Source organism: Patiria miniata, unplaced genomic scaffold (assembly GCF_015706575.1).
Source record: "Patiria miniata isolate m_02_andy unplaced genomic scaffold, ASM1570657v1 HiC_scaffold_6, whole genome shotgun sequence".
NCBI classification, from domain to species: Eukaryota; Metazoa; Echinodermata; class Asteroidea; order Valvatida; family Asterinidae; genus Patiria; species Patiria miniata.
In genome coordinates this window covers 5,229,700-5,248,851 of record NW_024037073.1, presented here as the reverse complement: position 1 = coordinate 5,248,851, position 19,152 = coordinate 5,229,700, and the positions used below count along the sequence as shown (strand labels likewise).

The 19,152-nt window shown below is 42.2% G+C and overlaps 1 protein-coding gene across 1 annotated transcript; it reads left to right on the top strand.

The window, feature by feature from the left end:
- Positions 1-6,240: 6,240 nt before the first annotated feature.
- Positions 6,241-18,803, top strand: LOC119743375 (kelch domain-containing protein 3-like). The gene is made up of 9 exons (XM_038219764.1): positions 6,241-6,360; positions 7,991-8,240; positions 11,091-11,261; positions 11,811-11,926; positions 13,153-13,227; positions 14,146-14,359; positions 14,471-14,666; positions 15,875-15,954; positions 18,175-18,803. Exons 2-9 carry the CDS (start codon positions 8,087-8,089, stop codon positions 18,318-18,320), a joined length of 1,152 nt encoding a protein of 383 aa, XP_038075692.1. The 5' UTR covers positions 6,241-6,360; positions 7,991-8,086; the 3' UTR covers positions 18,321-18,803.
- The last annotated feature ends 349 nt before the right edge of the window (positions 18,804-19,152 follow it).

Sequence of the window (19,152 nt, the reverse complement as noted above, 5' to 3'; positions counted from 1 at the left end):
TGATGACAGGCCGACTACTCATTGTTTTGTAAACTCTTAACCACTCATTTTTCACTGTGTCCAATTTTCTATATTCTACAAGCATGGAATGACAGTACAGCATGCAGAGCGGATCCCTCTCAACTCCTCATTGACGTTTTGACGTTAGTTGGCTTTGTAAAGAAAAATGGAATGTTGTTGTTGCTGAGAATTTGAGCAGGTCGTTTCATTGACTCGCTTGTCTTTTTGTGGATTTCTAAGAAAACATATGTTGCTGATGATATTAAGTTTCTTACAGCCTGTTGGGTATTTTTTTCAAGAAATGAACAAGCTTTAAGAAGTGACTGGAGATCTTTTTTATGGCTAGTTGATAGTTTGCATCTTGAAATGGCTACTTCTTGAATTTTGTGAGTTGTTTTTGTTTAGAAGCACTTTAAACTGCAAAACTTTGGCAAGCCATACGATCAGTTTCCACGTATTAGTTTGCGTAAATTACAACTCAAAAAGAATCATTTTGTGTTTTATAATACATTTTTTTTGCTGTCCATTTCTTGGCGTGGCAACTTGCGACTATCCGACAACTCTTCAGCTGCAGTTAGCGTCATCAGTCGGTTGAATCCTGACGAGCATTTCTGTCAGTCTGTGTGCCTGTCTGACTACACTCATCCGTTGTGATAAGACAGTGTTTTGCTTGTCAGATGTCCTTCCTTTCCTCAAAGATGTCACAGACTGCCTCAATGATGTTCCTCTGATAACTTGAGAATCAATGCAAGATGAATTTGCATGTAGTCGTTCTGGATGCCTCACCACGACTTCCAAAATCCTTGTCTCTTCAGAACCAACAAACTGTAACTCGAGATGCAAGCTCCAAGTCGGAAGCCAACTTCTTGGTGCCGTAATAACGCACCCTCATCTCCACCGTGTTTTGCCGCACGTACTCCCCCCGTCACATCAGCCTCGACCGCCGTTCAGACCCGCCTCCCCGTGACTGCTCCTTCGTGACGCATCCCGCATCGTTCAGCCGATACTTAGTGCATGCAATCTCCAACTTACGCCCGACAGTGAGCTGCAGTGCATACATTGAGCAGTGCGGTCAAGTCGGGATGCCGAGGAGGAGCATGGTGATGTTCGTGGTTTAAAAATGATAATGACCCTGATAAACTTCAAATCAGGCTGAGTCTCGTCCAATGGAAAATGTCTTGCAATATTTTTTTCCCTTTTCATTGCAAAAACAACCTACCCATAGATTTTGTAAACCAAATTATACCATGGAGGTTTTTGCTTTGGAATCGTATTATATATTCTCATGCATTTAAAAGGACACACTGTTTAATTGTTGAAACTTGTAGCCCATTTCATGAAGTTAAAAAAGCAGGGTTTTAAAAATAATAACCGTGCAAATTGCACATATTTTTTACAATTACATGATTAGTATATATCATTCCTTCTAGAGCACTTACACAATTTACTCGTAAAAAACCCAAAAGGTAAATAATTCTGATTGAGATATCAAACTCATACGTTATCACAAGTCACAAAGTGCCAAGCTCTATATTCAAATGAACGTCGACAAATGCAAGTTCCTTTTTCCTCTTCATTTTCGTCCCGTTTACTCTTGTGACTAACTGGTAGTTTTTAAAAGTGGGGATAATTTTCATTGAGACAAGCAAATTTCTCTTAACGTTCACTTAATTCGGAATCTACAATGAGATTTGATAAGTCGATTTCATGTTTTCAATGAATTTGACGATTTTATTTTCATAACATTCACGTTGGATCTAATGAATTGTCACTTGTGGATGAATTGTTGCAAGGCGGTGATCCCATCAGCCCTCCTGCATGGGCTACTTGGATTAACGGCGAATCCAGAATGTTCCAGAAGAGGGTGGCTTGGGTGTTCTCTCCTATGATTCTATTCGAGTGAAGATATACTCCCAACAGATGACGCCTTATAGGACCAGACGATTTAGAGTGAAATTCGTTCAATCGCAATTCAGGGGCGGATCCAGAAATTTTGCAGGGGGGGTGGTCAGTCCCGTCAGATTTTGTTTATGTCCGATTGTTGCGGACAGACGGACATAGTAATGCAGCACATTGCTACTGATGCACTAATTGTTATTTTAAAAAATGTCTTGGTGTCTGAGTGGGGTCGAGTCCCAACGAGTGATTGACTCGACTCGAGTCGCTGCGAGAAAATGACTCGACTCGACTCGAGTAACAAAATCAGTGGCGCTAATCAATCGTTTAGTCCCTTGTTTCACTCATTGAAACTTAGAGTCCATGGTTTTTTCAAGATGTGGAGTGGTGAAGCAACGCATAATAAAAAAGCAAAGATGAATTTCAATATTGAGTTTGGATGTTTTTCCCATTGTGTATATTAACACTGGTCATTCGGAGGTGTTCGTCCAACCAATGTTATCCCCCCCTTGGATCTGTGTGTGAAGTAATATTCTCATTTGTTTGTAGTTGTCGCAGCACATAATGGTTTTCAAATTATTCAAACTTCAGGCCGCGACGATAAAAGTGTCGAGACTGGGTCCTGGGTCACGGCAGGGCTTCAGTCTGTAGAACTGATGCGATATATGAAGGGCACAGGTTTTGTTTTTCTGATCGTGTGAGCAATGGACGCCATAGACCCCGTGCATCCGGCTTTGCACCAGAGGCAGGTCTTAGTTCCTTTGTGTACGAATGAGTAGAGACTTTGTAGTTTAATTGTCTAAGCGCACTGCAAAAACTGTGTTTAGCAATAATTAAACACTTTTTTAAACACTTTCTTGCTATCAGTTTGTAAACATGTTTAAATACTAAACTTGTTTAGGGTGAGGATGGCTAGTGTTTAGCCATTGAACATTGATGTTTAGGAATTGGACACGTGATGTTTAGCTCCTAAACATGTTTACAAAGTGATAGCAAGATTGTGTTTAATTGCTAAACACAGTTTTTAGAGTGCGTTTAAATAACAAAACCTTTCCTTGGTGGGGGCGCATTATGCAAGGGGTATTATGACTGCCAGTCATTGGCGTAACTAGGGTTAAACTTCCGGGGGTCACCAAGCTTCAAGGGGTGCTGAAACTTCTCAGGGAGGGAGGGCACTGATAGTCGATGGAATATACCCTTGCACAGCGAGGGTCTATGATAATGCGAGCAGATCGGAGATTGATTATGCAAAACACGACTGCGTCTTGACCCTCGAGATTCTGACCATTCGGCAGGCGCCTTCTATATTGGGTCCTCGGTAGCCCGTTGTTGTACTACAAAAACTTGGCATCCTAGTTGAAGAAACAACAGCTCAGTCCACATTTCTGATTGAAACGAAGTCGCAGTTTTAAATTAAAGTCAACTCGGATTGACTGACGCGCTGGATCGCATACAATTTGCACGTAAGGATATATCAGACGTTCGGTGGCTGACGGTGGCTCTGCACACGTGGCGCTCTGAAGGCAAAATGATATATTTTTGTTCAATTCAAAATTTTTAAATGGCAGGGGGATGATATTCGTCGCAGAGCTGACATACCGGCGAATCGATCATTTTGGCGATTTTGAGATTTTGTTATTTTTGGGTTTATAAAGGTTGCTCCTTCAAGTATTTATGCCAAAATTCTTAATTCTTGTCTGCATTTTGAGATTCGGAGCCCCCCCCCCCCCCCCCGTGGCGAACCAGTCACAATAACAAATCCATAATATGACATAGTGACGAATACTGAATTGCGCTGGTAACCAGCTTATGTAAGGTGCGCCTTCAAAGTATCACGAATATTATTCGTCAGTTTGTCAGATCGCGCGCACGTGCACGCGCGATCCGACAAACTGACGATTAGCATAAAAACAGTGTGAAGAACAACCGGCTAGAGATTTGTGACATTTGACAAACTGACGAATGAGTTTACGATCAAATAAAATCACATCGCACAACTTCTCTGATGAAATAAGTGACCTGATGCATGGATACTACGTTTCCTATTTTATTTCGAATATACACCAAAAGGGTTATTATCGAAACATAAAGGGTAAAATACAACGCCCAGTATGTCCAACTGCATACGCGAATTACTCGGAACAGGCTTTTCGCTTATTCGTCGGTATGTCAGCTCTCCCCCCCCCCACCCCGTAGTTACGTCACTGCTGTCAGTTGGCGTGTTTACACACATGATACGAAGAAGTAATTGTACTGTCAGGATATTGTCGGTGTTTTTTTAATGTATGTTCTCATCGTAATGCAGGGCTGCGGATGCAGCAAACGGACAGAGCAAGTACTGGTTCTGTTTCTAATGAGCTGTTTAAGACGGAATTTCCGAAGAGGAGAATTTGCGCTTGTACGCCTTAGATCGGCTTGCTCAGTCAACATCATTTAATATTTTCAATCAAACTATTGTATAGAAGCCTTCAATTTGACATATCACATGAACAAATAGTTTATTAAACTCTACTAATGATGGCAGTTAAAAGGTTCAATTTTTTAGCTGTATTTTTTTCGTGCCGAAAGTTGTCACCCGCGTGCGGTGTAAATAAGAGTACAGTCTATTGATACTATGACTAAGTTTTATTTCTAAATAACAAACTTAATTTTAAGAATTTTTTTGGAATTAGAATAAATAAAAGTACATGTACAGAGCAACTTGTGATTCTTTCTAGACACGACACGAGCCTGCCTACTGACACGCTCTGTACCGGTACCGCACGCCGCTGAAATGGCCCGGTAACACCCGGACGAAAATACAGACAGTCCCGCTAATAAAGTCATCAGAACACGTCAAATGGCACGCTACGAACACACACAGTGAATGGCGCACACTATATTGGGGAAAAGCTTGTCGTGGATTCTAGGGTTAATAAAACTAGAGGAACTGAGTAAAGTACACGAAACTTACTGTGGCGTTACGTACACGCTAAAAAAGTTAGTCAGATTTGACTAGAAACCAGTTAAATTTGACTAGCCATTTAGGGTCAGCTGGGTGCAACTGAAAATCAGTCAGTCTGACTAGATTTTTCTAGTCAGTATTATTGGCTTTGGAAAAATGGTTATGCAAATAAATGAAATTGGAGTCGAACCCAACTACTGTTTTTAGTCATTATGAAACTTCGCACATTTAACTAAATTCCTAGTCAATTTTCAGTAACTAGGAAAAGCAGTCAATAGTTTGACAAAGTTGTTTTTAGAGTGTACGTAGACTACGCGAGCTGAACCCCCCCCCCCCCCCCCGCACCTCCCTTTTAATATGTATAGTATGCGGCAAAGATGGGGTAGAAGCCTCGTTTCAACTGTCTCTGTGTCATAAATACTACCACCAACGTCGGGTCTCTGCGTCAATGATCACATTTTTCGTAGAGCTTATTGTTGTGTTTTGTTTTTCGGTATAAAGTTAACCTCAAAACTGTCATAAAACAAAATACACAATGTATAAAGGCCACGTGCAATGGCAAAAATGGAAAGTTGGCTCGCCCAAGAGCCAAGGACGCTCGCCAAAATTACCAAATGGAATACATAAAAAAATACAATGTAAATTAATACAATAATAATACCGTAGAGCAACTCAGCTCGACGGATAGTCTGAGTATCACCCGTTATCCACGGAGCCAACTCTAGTGGAGAACGTCTGACATCTCTTGACATAAAGAGGCCGGATTTCTGCTCTAAGTGACGTTTACAATTTCCAAATTCGACTCCGAATGGCTGGCGCGCGGGGTAGCATAAAATGTGCATGCTCACATTAATATCATTAATATAACTACACAAAACTTTGTCTGGTGGCAAAACTGCCCGCCCGCGCAGCCGGCCTGCGTGTCCACACCACAGCCACATCGATGTAATGCTCAGTCCCCGCATGGCCAATACTAAAGGGCACTTGCACATCCGTTGTGAAATATAGACAGGTTTTTTTTTCTCCGGACACTTGGCCTCCGTAAAATTAAATTCGCTGGCTACGCCTATTAGGAACGGGGGCGCAGGGATTTAAATACAACAAAACTAGTATAAGGACATACGAAGTCAATAATGGGTGGGGCAACAAGAGAGGCCCTTGCTGAGCCCATATACAAGAGCGGAAATAATGCATTCCTGCCCTCCCCTTAAAAAAAGGAATACTTAATAACACTAAGCAAGTGGCCATTATCAAATCAGAGACCATATTTTGGTTACATTTACCCTCCCCAGGCGCGCCCCTGCCCTATGATTTTATCCTAATCAAGTCCCTATATATCCGGACATGGGACCGGGAACCAGTCTAATAAGGTCCTGTCAAAAAAATCTCCACCCGAGAGAGGGCGCTGTGCGATAAACATCTAGAACGGGTAACCACCACGTCCAGGGTAGTCGTCGATCGTCTTCAACATTGTGAAGAAAAATCCTTTTGGGTATCCAGGAAACGTCATCATATTATTGGTAACAACTACTGAGAAGATTTTAGGAGTTTTAAATAGCATAAACGCCTCGCAACAAGTCAGGGAAAGAATGTATACCTATCCGTCTGACCCCCAGCTACGCGGTCCTATTTCTACGCACTCACCTTCAATTTCAGACATAGCCTTTCGCCAAGGCCATCGTGGCTTAGAGCGGCGGAGTTGCGAAGACCCGAAGCGACTGGAGCAAAGATTAAGTCAGCACGCACAAGTGGCAAACGTGGCTTTGCCACTCGCATGTGTGGTCTCCATCTCCAGTCGCTTCCCTTCTTCACCGCTTTGAATGCGGGCAAGAAGCACGATGGCCTTGGTGAAAGGCTATTTCAGACAGGGCTCTGGAGTGCTCTGAAACGTGCAAAACTAAATCAGGCCCACTTTACTCACAGTTTAGCCAGCAAATTTCTCCAAAAGTTCCACTGGGGCAAAGAAAATGGGAGTTCCTCAGTATTTCACCAACCAAGTTTGCAGACCAAATTCAATTTTTAAAGGAGACATTTCTTCAATATTTTACACATGAGAGGGAAGTCAACTGATTTCAAAATGGGGCTAGTAAATACTAGACTGGTACATGTCCAACCATGGTCCAACTATTTGAAAAGACTGACCTCTTCATTCAGTGTCAATAGTCTGGTGCCGGGCTTGACTATGAAATGTGTAGTAAATTGAGACTAGTTCCCGCTTCATGCCACATGTTTCTTAAATTCTTTTGGCATGGTTGATTGATGCAATACTGAAGCTGTGTTGGACTGGTTGTTTTAGGTGCCAGTCTATTTTCTTGTTTTGCATGTTTTCAATACCTTAAGTTTTGGGACTCTCATACAGTATTGAGAGTCCCAAATTTTCGGACTACTTCAATTTGTCATTTTGTGTGTGTGTGACAATGCGCGCGCGATGCAAGCGTTACCTGCGCAGATTATGGAGTGTCGAGCATATATCCAGACACCACTTTAGTGGTGTGCACAAAGTCTATGACTAGAACGACTATGGAGAGCCGAGAATATTTTCAAAGTATTTTCTAACAAACTTTGAAATGTTTCTCAGTCCCTGATTCATCATCATGTCTTTCCCAATCGCTATACTACATGTATTAGTCAAGAATCGTTGACACCATACAAATTACAATATTATTATCGGCATTTAGTGGCCATTTAAATATATTTCTGTCATTCCAAAAGAGAACATTATTAATTCGTTCCCAGAGTGCAGAAATAACGTGCGATGTCACAATGCTTGCATATTTAACGCACGCTGGTTTTTTTTTTTTTTACACTTTTGCACGATATAGTATTGAGAGTCCATAGTACATAGTATTGAGAGTCCCAAATTTTCGGACTAAACAATACACCACTGACAGAACGACCAAACACTGACAGTAATCAGTTTAATAGTGTTTACATAAACATGACCTCAGACAGAACTTAAAATGGCATCTGAAATTTGTGAACAGATGAAGCCCGGGACTACTGAATGACATCATTTTCTTTGTCGGATCAGTCACTGATCCTCAAACCCTTCAAAACTTCATGATGTATTTTTAGATTTTGGACGGAAAAATGCATTGTGAGAACAGTATCAAACCTAGCGGCATGCTAATTCCTTTTCATGTCTTTCAGAGTTCTTCAGTAGCCTTCTCGTTTGTATCCAACACTGTGCCTCACCAGCTGACCCCGCCCTCCTTGTGATGTCAGAGGTCACATGACATGTGAAGGATGCCCCATTGGACGGTGCACTTGGACGGCGGACCGCGGCGAGTGAACCATGCGGCCGCGCTGGTCGGCAGCCAGATCTATCTGTTTGGTGGATACTGCACTGGTGGTGATTACCATGCCTTGATCCCCATCGATGTCTATGTATTAGATACCGGTAAGAACCTGCAAGTTGTCTTGGGTGGCTCTGATTTTTAGCTGGGTACCAGAGGGCTAGCCTAGCCTCTGTCTCTGATGACTGTCCCTGACTGCATGTCACTGACTGACTGTCACTTACTGACTGTCACTGACTGACTGTCAATGACTGCCTGTCTCTGACTGACTGCCACTGACAGCCTGTCACAGACTGACTGTCACTGACTGTCCCTGACTGCATGTCACTGACAGACTGTCACTGACAGACTGTCACTGACTGACTGTCAAGGACTGACTGTCACTGACTGACTGTCACCTACTGACTGTCAGCTACTGACTGCCACTGACTGACTGCCACTGACTGACTGCCACTGACTGACTGTCACTGACTGACTGTCACTGACTGACTGCCACTGACTGACTGTCACTGACTGACTGTCACTGACTGACTGTCACCTACTGACTGTCAGCTACTGACTGTCACTGACTGACTGTCACTGACTGACTGTCACCTACTGACTGTCAGCTACTGACTGCCACTGACTGACTGCCACTGACTGACTGTCACTGACTGACTGTCACTGACTGACTGCCACTGACTGACTGTCACTGACTGACTGTCACTGACTGACTGTCACCTACTGACTGTCAGCTACTGACTGCCACTGACTGACTGCCACTGACTGACTGCCACTGACTGACTGTCACTGACTGACTGTCACTGACTGACTGCCACTGACTGAATGTCTTGGTACAAATGTCTTTGTACCAACCACTTACTAGTCAAAGACTCCTGCGTTTGTCTTTCATACTCTCGAGTAATGGGCATTTTTTATTGAAAGGAATTTGAGGTCAAACTCTTCATTATCAGAGTCATCAATTTGCAATGAGAGAGCAAACAAGAGAGGGTGTACTATGTTTGAGAGCCCCGTGTATGGGACTCACTGCGTGCTCGTACTGGCTTGCATGTGTTTAATTTTTAATAAGGGAATAAATGTGTGCTCCGGAGGTTTTTATCACTCGTTTAATACCGCTTAGAGTCTGGGTGCTGATAATTACCCGAGCCGGAGGCGAGGGTAATTATCAGCACCCAGACTCTAAGCGGTATTAAACAGAGTGATAAATACCGACCGAGCACATATTTATTCCCATTCATAAATACCTTATCCGTAAAAAAATATCAAATAATTCGTTCAAAAAATCCCGATTTTGTTCAACAAGTTCACTTCATGCTTTTTGAAACATCCCTCTAGCAAAATAATGGAGTGTTCAGCTGGCGAGTAAGATATGTAAACAACCCTTTTATGGAGATTGACGTGCGCGTAACATGTTCTGCGCGATGTCACGCAGAACGCACCTGGGGCGTTGCGTTTTGAATTTAGAACTATAAAATTCTGACTCCCTGGTAGTGTTGCGCATGCCTACGTGAGGATTGTGAACGTTCAACCAATGAAACGATAAGAGGCACTGGATTTTTAGGAGTCCACATTTTATTGTGACACTGGAAAAGTGTTTAAGACCAGCTAGCCATGTCTTTATCATCCGTTTAAGACCGGCCACGTGACGGGCTCTCGACCAATAGGAATAGCTAAACTGTCTGAGGTATTTATGAATAATGTTTAATAATATTATGAATGTGCAGAAAGCTATAGCATCTTCGCATGAACGTTGGGCCTCTCACGCGTCGTCCGTGATGTCTTTGAATGTCACTTACAAGTGGTCCCCCCCAGCTTTCCCTTCCTTATTGTAGAGGGTGTACTTGTGCATGGAGCTCATAATAATTACCCAATTTTGAAGATTGTAATATTTAAAAATGAATAAAACTGCTGCAAACTGCTTACTGACTGAATTGACCTAAGATAAACAAATTTAAAAGGGGCCATACGTTTCAAAGCTAGCAGGATTTTTTTGTGCCCTTAATTCATTGTCCTTGACCGAATGAGCCCATTCGAAAACAGGACGGCTTACACATTGAAGGTCTTAAATATTATGCCTGGGAGTAATAGTATTCCTGTAAAATGTTGAGGGTTTGTTGTAGGTCAAATTGCATGTCAAATTTGCTCATTGAAAACTTTTTGTGAGTGAGAAATGTTTGCTCAGTGGCTTACTGCCATGTACTGACACAACAACAAATCACCAAAGAAAAGAAAACTTACGACAGCAAATTTTCCAAAATTCTAGCAACTTTTTGAGCTGAAATAGCTGTAACATTGAGGTTTCTGCCCGGAATGATATCGCAGTTTTGCTCGTGAATATGGAACTTTATATAAGCATTAAAAAAAGGCACCAAAATACCCTTGAAAATGGCAAAACTAAAATTTTCAAGGATTGCATTAACCCTAACCCCCTTAGGCCCTTGTTGCTTACAACCATCCTCAATCCTCCAAAATCCTCCAAAATGTTTTAACTCCGCCTAAATTTGTCAAAATTGTCAGACAGTCCTGCCTCAAAATGCATTCATCCTCAATCCGCCAAAATCCTCCTCATCCCAAAACTTTGCACTCGTGTTTAAATGAAGGATAACCAACGCCAAATCCTTCAAAATCATCAGACAGTCCTGCCTCAAAATGCATTCATCCTCAATCCTCCAAAATCCTCTTGTGCTTCATTCACCATTGATCCTCAATCCTCCAAAATCCTCATGTGCTTCAATCACCATTCATCCTCAATCCTCCAGAATCCTCATTTGATTCAATCACCATTCATCCTCAATCCTCTAGAATCCTCCAAAACCACCAGGAGGATTTTGGAGGAGTGAGGTGGGTTAGGGTTAAAACTATACATTGCATGGACCCTTTATACATTTGAGAGCAATAATAAAGACACGCAATTCATTCGTCCTACGGGTCTCGAGTAATCTGTTTCGTTGTAGTCTTGTTAAGATGGAAGAAGTTGCCATGTGCCAGCAAGGAAGAAATCACCAAGTGTGTCCCGTACCTACGCTATGGCCACTCTGTCGTCAACTATGAAGGGACAATCTACCTGTGGGGTGGACGGAATGACAACCACGGCGCATGCAATAATGTATTCAGCTATGATACACGTGAGTTGACTTTGCTTTCTATCAGACTTGAGGCTGGCTTTTAGTCGGTCATGCAATGATGAACGTCCGTAACTGATGGTTGCTGGACGCTGCGCCCTTTTTAGACAGTTAACAGTCGTCGCACGACAGTTTAAAACATACGCGCATCGTACGTGCTAGCACGTAAAATTCAGCTGTGAAGTGTGTCAATCAAAACTTGTTACTGTTGAACAAAATATTACTATTTCCAGCTCTGGCGGCTATTGTTTGATGTTCAATTTTTATCTATGTTGTTTATCCTAAAAACAAAAGTAAATACATTGAAAATATTAGGTAAATAAAGACATAACAGATGTATAGTGTCGATTTCGGATGGCATTACGTTGACATTTGCTTTCACAATTATTGACAGGAATAAATTTGAAAAAAAGGTTTTCCTTAAGTTGTTTATTCTGTTATCAGCCTGCCATATAGCAAACCACCCGGAAATGACTTTATAAAATCAAAAGCTAAAGCAAATGGAGCTATCGGAAATTAGAAGTATATCTGATTTCTCCTTTTCGGTACCAGAGACTTTGAAGTGGTCCAGACCACACACTAAAGGTGATAAGCCCGGCGGGCGAGACGGCCACTCGGCGTGCCTGATAGGGGACCTCATGTACATCTTCGGTGGCTTCGAAGACGGAGTAAGTAATAGCGCTTGTCTCTTCATTGGACATAGTGAACAGTAAATATAGAGTGCCGAAGTGAATACATCACGCGCACAATGTATGTAAAAGACATCAGCGCGTAATTAAGCCGGTAAACCAACACGCCCACGTACTCCATTCGTTCACTACACTTCCCGGTTCTAAATGATGTCACATTCGGTACTCTATACACAATCCCCATATGTCCTCTTTTATGTTATGACGTTGCAGCCGATGACTTAGACTTCAGTGATTATTGTTACTATTCTTAGATTTGGATGTGATTTTCTCATCCTGATGTTGAAAACCACACGAGTCCTATCCCTCTATTGAAAATCATGTCCAACGTTTTTCTTTAAACGTGATGTGAACCGTACTTGGAAAAGCTACGAAAGAACAAATGTCACAAGTTGTCCACGACATAATCAAGGGTTACTACTAATGTCCTGCAAACCTAATCCGAAACCGACCCAACCCGAAATCGATTTCTGGTCAGGTCGGGTCAGTTTGTCCATCATTTTAGTCGGGGCGGTTTTTCGGTTTTGTGTTCGCGATTTTTGGGTCGGGTCGGTTAAACCATTTTGGAAAACCCAAAATAAACCGAAATAAACTGAAACAGAATGGAAATTCACATGGTGCACTATTTAGTGCAGAGTCACTGCGCGCGGTGCGACTAAAAATGGTTTGTGACCTGTCTCGAACATGTAGGCCCACCAGTAGGTCACGTTGTGAGTGCCGCACGGCATGATTCAGTTAATGAAAGCCGACATTTTTTTAATCGAAGCGGGTCAGCTCAGGTGCACAAAGCGGACACATTTGCCGAAGCCAGATATTTGGGTTGTTAGGGTCGGGTCGGGTCGGTTTTCTTTGAATTTTTGTCAGGTCGGGTTGGGTCTTTTTTTTAAATAGTTAGTCCAATTCACACTAGACTCATGCGAGTCGCGCTCAGGTAGTAAACATGCACTCCGGGCTCCTTCAACCAACTGGAACACCAAAAGGCACGCGGGCCTCGTCTTTAAGAATGCATGTAGCATGCGCGTTGAGCGTGATACCACCGCAGTAAAAGCTTCTTAATCTGTTCGCCAGATTCCACTATATCAAAAAGCTAAAAAAACATTAAAGGCCTGGCTTGCGAAGGGTCACTTTGCAAGGTGAAACTTTGGTACCCACTCGTGATCTACGTGGCAAGTTGAAACTTTAACCTGATCTTTCATATCGTGCAGATGATGCAGTGCTATGCTAACACAGTGTACAGCCTGGACTTGACTCTCATGGTCTGGACATACGTCATGGCTAAGGTAACAGTTCACAATATCAATGTGTATGGCATAAATAGAAAATTATAATAATAATAATAATACCAGAGTCTTATATAGCGCAGGTATCTACCAACAATTAGGTACTCAAGGTGCTGGTAATTATGTCTATTTTTTTAAAGACAGGTAAATGAAGTTTATGAGAAATATGAGACCCATTATGCAGCACCTTTTATAAAGGGTATACCAGGTGCTGTGGCGCATATTGCAGCCACTGCCAGAAACACCGGGGCAAACCCCTTCTCTTGGCGATAAGTGTTACTGGGTTCTTTAACGTGCATTACACATCACATGGGACCTACGGCTTTACGTCCCATCCAAAGGACGAAGCAATAATGGTAAAGCGCCTTGCTCAAGAGCACAAGGACCATGTTCCCACGGTCAGGATGCGAACCCGTGTATCACGGCACACGAGTCGAACACCGTAGCCAGTAGACCACAGCCCCCCACAAGGACCACAAGCCTAGAGATGTCTGCCTGGTTAGAAAAGTGCAAAGTGCAGGCCGAAAATAGTTCCTTATCAGTGGACCGACCGATCCACCCACCCACCCACCCATGTTTTCAGATACCACAGAGTACACAAGGGGGGAGTGTGACTTAGTTGTTAGTGTTCATGACTCATGATTAGAGGGTCAGGAGTTCAAATCCAGCTGCTGGCCATATGTTGTGTCCTGGGGCAAGCCACTTTACCCCCATTTGCCTCTTCCATCCAGGAGTGTAAATGGGTACCGGCATTAGCTGCAGAGTAACCTGCGATGGACTGGCATCCCATCCAGGGGGAATAGAAACAAATGCCTGCCTGATGTGCCATATTGGCTCGCGACAGAGTTTACTTTATGCATTTAGATCTCTCTCACACTAAAATTTCATTCAAGGAGTTGTTTCATGACTGTGTTGCAGGGTGAGATTCCCCATTGGAGAGACTTCCACACGGCCACCGCCCACCGCCACCAGATGATCGTGTTTGGAGGCCGTGCCGACAAGTCCGGCCCTCACTACACCAACCAGGAGTTCTACTGCAACAAGCTGCAAGTGTTTGACACCCAGACCAAAGTCTGGAGCTCCCCGCCCACAACCGGAGACGTCCCCATTGGCAGGAGAAGTCACTCTGCTTGTAAGTGTTTGGCACGTGGGTGGCACGGCGTTAAGAGCGGGCCTAAAGCTCTCCCATCTTCTAGAGTTTTCAAAATTTAAAGCAGCATTTGATTGTTACCTTTTCTTGCAGTCATCTACAGGGGCAACTTGTACATATTTGGCGGCTACAATGACCTCATCAAAACACACTTCAACGACCTATACCGACTTGACCTCAGCAACTACGAGTGGTCAAAGGTCACGACCTTTGGCGAGACGCCTTGTAACCGGCGGCGGCAATGTTGCATTGTGGTTCAGGACCAGGTCATCTTGTTTGGCGGAACAAGGTAGTTTTTTAATCCTTGTACAGAGAACAGGGGTCAATCTAATAGGAACACTACAATCCATCTCAACTGAACTATCCATACTATGAAGCTAACATATCAGCTTAATATGTACCCACTACAGGCTGGCTCCAAAAAAAAAAAAAAAAAAGTTTACACTTTTCAGAAGCAGATTTCTCAATATTGGAGAGACCTGTTAAAATTGTTTTAAGATATTTCAAAACTACAACATCTTGGTGATATATGGTGAAAACAGCTTTGAAAATAAAGCCTAAATTAAGAAATGGCTGCCATTTTATACAGAAAAATGCTAGATAAATGAGATATGGTCATTGTTATTGCAGTTCTTTGTGCATGCAGTGCTATTGTTTACCATATCTCATACAAGCGTGTGGACAAACTGGTTTTTGACCATTTTTCTGTAAATGGCTGCCATTTCTTAATTGAGGCTTCATTTTCAACACTGTTGCCAGTATATATCACCAAGATCTTGTTGTTGAGGAATATCTTAAAAACAATTTCAACACGTCTGCCCAATTTTGAGAAATCTGCGCCTGAAAAAGAGTAAACTTTTTCCAACGACCCTGTAGAGATGGTGAGCCAATGTTATGGCCATTATCATCCCATGAGCGCCAATGGAAAATGGAATAATGTAGTGCATCTGAGTCCCACGTGCCACAAGACCAAAGAGGTAATAAGGGGACAAGGACGCACTACATTTTCTGTGTTCCACGAGCGTGAGTGGGATAACAAATTTATCTTCAAGCAAACTTGAAAAACTGCAGGAACTTTCCAGTGCTAATCTTATTACATGTGCGCGCAGCAAGAATAGTGTACATGTCTCAGAATAGCTTGATACGCGGAGTACGATATGACCACCATTGCCATTGATCGAGCAATCAGGGTCAAGGTTTCAAGTTGCATGAAGATGATATGTCATAACAGAGTGTTTTAACTGAGTCTATCAAAACAAAGCAGGTAATTGTGTATGCAAAGATTTAAGTTTCAAAGGCTAATTTATGATGGCTGGATTGGCTGCCATATAAAAAAATTGAAACTTTTCAAGAGAAAATCTTAATATCTGATGAATATTTGTTGTTCACAAAAGTAAATTTATGAAGTTGTCAATTGTGATGGCACATTGTTATTTCTGGGCATAACTGGGGTTTAAATATGCTTTTATACCTTTTTTTACCCTTTGGTTTTCGCAGTCCTAAAGCTAAAACCATCCCTGGAGGCTCTGATGATGTGAACCTGATGGACTTGGCTGACCTTCACATTCTGGACTTTGGTACGTGATCAAATCCTGACATCAGGTGACACCTATGGCCCAAGTAACCCCATGGGGTACAGTCCCCCCCCCCCCTCTCTCCCTTATTCCCCTGCTTAGAATTGGGCAAAAGCAAAACAGCATCGTATTGTTTGAAACTATGACAAAATCCACTGTGTGCCCCCTGCAGAAAATTAGGCCCCTCTAAGTTCCCCCCCCCCTGCAAATGGGACCCAAGTTATGCTGCTGTGTGAGTTTTGTGCAGACACCTCAGAAGAAACTAGTCGAGCATACCTCTTGATATACAAGCTGTGAACTAGTGTCGTTCTCACAAATTTGTGACGTGAAATAATGTGGCCTTGTGGTCTGGAGCATCAAATTCAAGATCTGTGGGCAATTCTGCAAGTTGTGAGTTGGAGTCGAGGCTATGCGCAAACAAGAGAGGGCGCTTATCTACCACCTTTGTGAGCCCGGTGGATGGGACACTCCGCGTGTGCGTACTGAGCTCGAAGTACGCACGACTTATATTATTCTGAATGTGCTCGCAGCCATAGCGTCTTCACGTGAGCGTCAGGCAGCAACGTTGATGCGTTCGAATGTCACTCCAAGTGGTCTCCCCCAACTCTCCCTTCCTCACCGTTGATAGTCAGGTGGCTTAGATCTAATTTTCGTCAAGATCGTGACCGACTGGTCCAAAGCACCAAACTTGGCAGAAAGATTCTTATAGACCTAGAGAAGATATTTAGAAGGGGTGACACCTGAAATTCTTTTGGGAAGGGTGCCTAATTTGCATAAATCGTTAATCCCTGTCGTGTAATATATTTATTCCCATATTTGGGTATATTTTCATTTTTTTTATTTTTTGAAAAGTGTATTTTGGGGATTCTACTTACATATCTTTACTTAAATAACATTTTCCAAAGCATATAAGTGACTGAATAATTATGAGGACATAGTAACGATCCAAAATGGCTACTATTATGCCCTAAAATTGCGCACATTTACCTTGTCTCCAGATATCCTCAATTAGTCTTGCCAAACATCAGCATTGATGAACTTCAAATTCACCAAGTAGCTTACTGGTTCAGTAACACTATTAAAACCTTTTGCAAAATCATGTGAACAATGATAACATTGTGATATTCAGCCCAGAAAACAAACACTGGGAAAAAAACGAGGTGTCCATAAATTAGGCTAACAAGTAGGTGAAGGGTTGCCTAACATGCAACACTGGAACAAGTTCAAGGAAATTCCCAAAATTATTGTTGAGAAAACGTTTTGGCGTGGACAAAATTATTGTAAACAACAATAATCTCTTATTTAGGTGGATTTCGTTGAACTTGTTGAAGTCCCCACGTTACCCTTCCCGTACTAGCCCAATTTACGGACACCTTATTTTCTCCCCTTTTTTGGTCTTTTGGGCTAAACATCAAGATGTTATCAATTTTCACTTGATTTCCCACTTATTTTTGTTAGGGTAACTATACCAGTAAGTAACTTTGTGAATTTGAAGCTCATCAGTACCCACGTTTGGCGAGACCAGTTGATGATATCTGAGGAAAAGGTAAATGCGCGTAACTTTAGGGTAAAATACTAGCAATTTTGGTTCTTTACTATGACCTCCTAATTATTCAGTCACTTATATGTTTTACAAAATGTTATTGAAGTAAGAATATGCAAGTACAATCACCAAAATACACTTTTCAAAAAAATTAAAAAATGAAAATATACCCAAATATGGGAATAAATATATTACACGGCAGGGATTAACGATTTATGCAAATTAGGCACCCTTCCCAAAAGAATTTCAGGTGTCACCCCTTCTAAATATCTTCTCTAGGGCTATTAGAATCTATCTGCCAAGTTTGGTGCTTTGGACCAGTCGGTCACGATTCCGACCATATGCCACCTGACTATGAGGGGCTACTTGTGCACGGAGCCCATAGGGTTGCGATGCGCATGTCCTTGGGGACTTGGGCAAATTGGGATTTCTGTGAAGGCAGAGATGGTTATTGTGTTTACATCAGCTGTTTGCGCCTGAAAAAATTGCTGCATTGAGCTGTATACTTGTTACTTGGGGAAGGCAAATATATTTTTCTTTATCTGTAAGCTATCTTTACAAACTATCTTTTGCACTTAAGTGGAGTTATGCCATTGTGTAAAATATTCTGATATCCTCTTCTGATAATTGAGTGTACTGGTTTGATTATCCCCCCCCCCCCCCTTTCTCTCTCTCTCTAGCCCCTACCCTGAAGACTCTGTGCAAAGTAGCTGCGGTCCGGTACCAGCTGGATACTACCTGCTTGCCGCTGGACATCAGGTGGGAGCTGAAATCAATGACGACCAACAGCAACATCAGTCAGCCCCTAGAGATGGCCCAGGGCTGATGGGGAAGTTTGCTCAAACTCACTGCCCTTTCCGTGGGCGCTGGTGGCAGACTCGTATGTGAGTCCTCAAACCTCGACTCCTAGTCTTCAGTGTCAAGTCTGAGTCATTTGGGATCGATTCCAAACCTTTGTCAGAAGTCTTGAATGCTGAGTCCTAGTCCGAGTCACACGTCACTCTAATGAAAAAAATAATATAGAAAACCTGACATTAAAGGCATATGTTATAATTTGCATTTTTTCCAAAAGTAACCAAATTATTATCAAAATGCAAACTTGGATTAAAGAACATACTGGTACTAAACACCCCGTGAAATTATGAAATGGCTTGCTGTCGTGAAGAAGAAGTAAAGAAATGTAGCTGATTTGCAACGATCAGTCAATTGACTGATTTTTGGAATAACAGTGCTGTCGACAAAATCATGTTTCGTGATCACAAGGTTGTGCATGGTTTCTCACTGTTTTCTCGAAAGGTGTACTAGCCACTGAGGTGAAACTTCAATAGGTTAGGTTTTGAACATTCTTCTTTGGATTTCGAGTGGTGTTATTATTGGGAACGAACCAAATGCGTGAAAAGCAATTGATCCTGTATGCCTTTAAAAATAACTTATTAGTGGACGGGTACAAGAATAAAAAATCTTACAGTTTTGCTACAGAGAGGGGCATAGTAGTTTTACAGTGGTTGTGCAACTTAGGAAAAAAATATATGGTACAATTAATATGAAATTTAGTATTCAAATATTAATAACTATTATTATTAGAGAAGAAAATCATCAATTTTCAAATGTTGAGTGGGGTTGGGTTGAATGTTGGTCATGTCCCTGGACTCGGTGAG

Coding starts and splice junctions, on each gene's coding strand:
- LOC119743375 (XM_038219764.1), top strand. CDS start 8,087: ATGCCCCATTGGACGGTGCACTTGGACGGCGGACCGCGGCGAGTGAAC. Junction 14,667..15,874: donor ATCTTGTTTGGCGGAACAAG/GTAGTTTTTTAA, acceptor TGGTTTTCGCAG/TCCTAAAGCTAAAACCATCC. Junction 15,955..18,174: donor CCTTCACATTCTGGACTTTG/GTACGTGATCAA, acceptor CTCTCTCTCTAG/CCCCTACCCTGAAGACTCTG.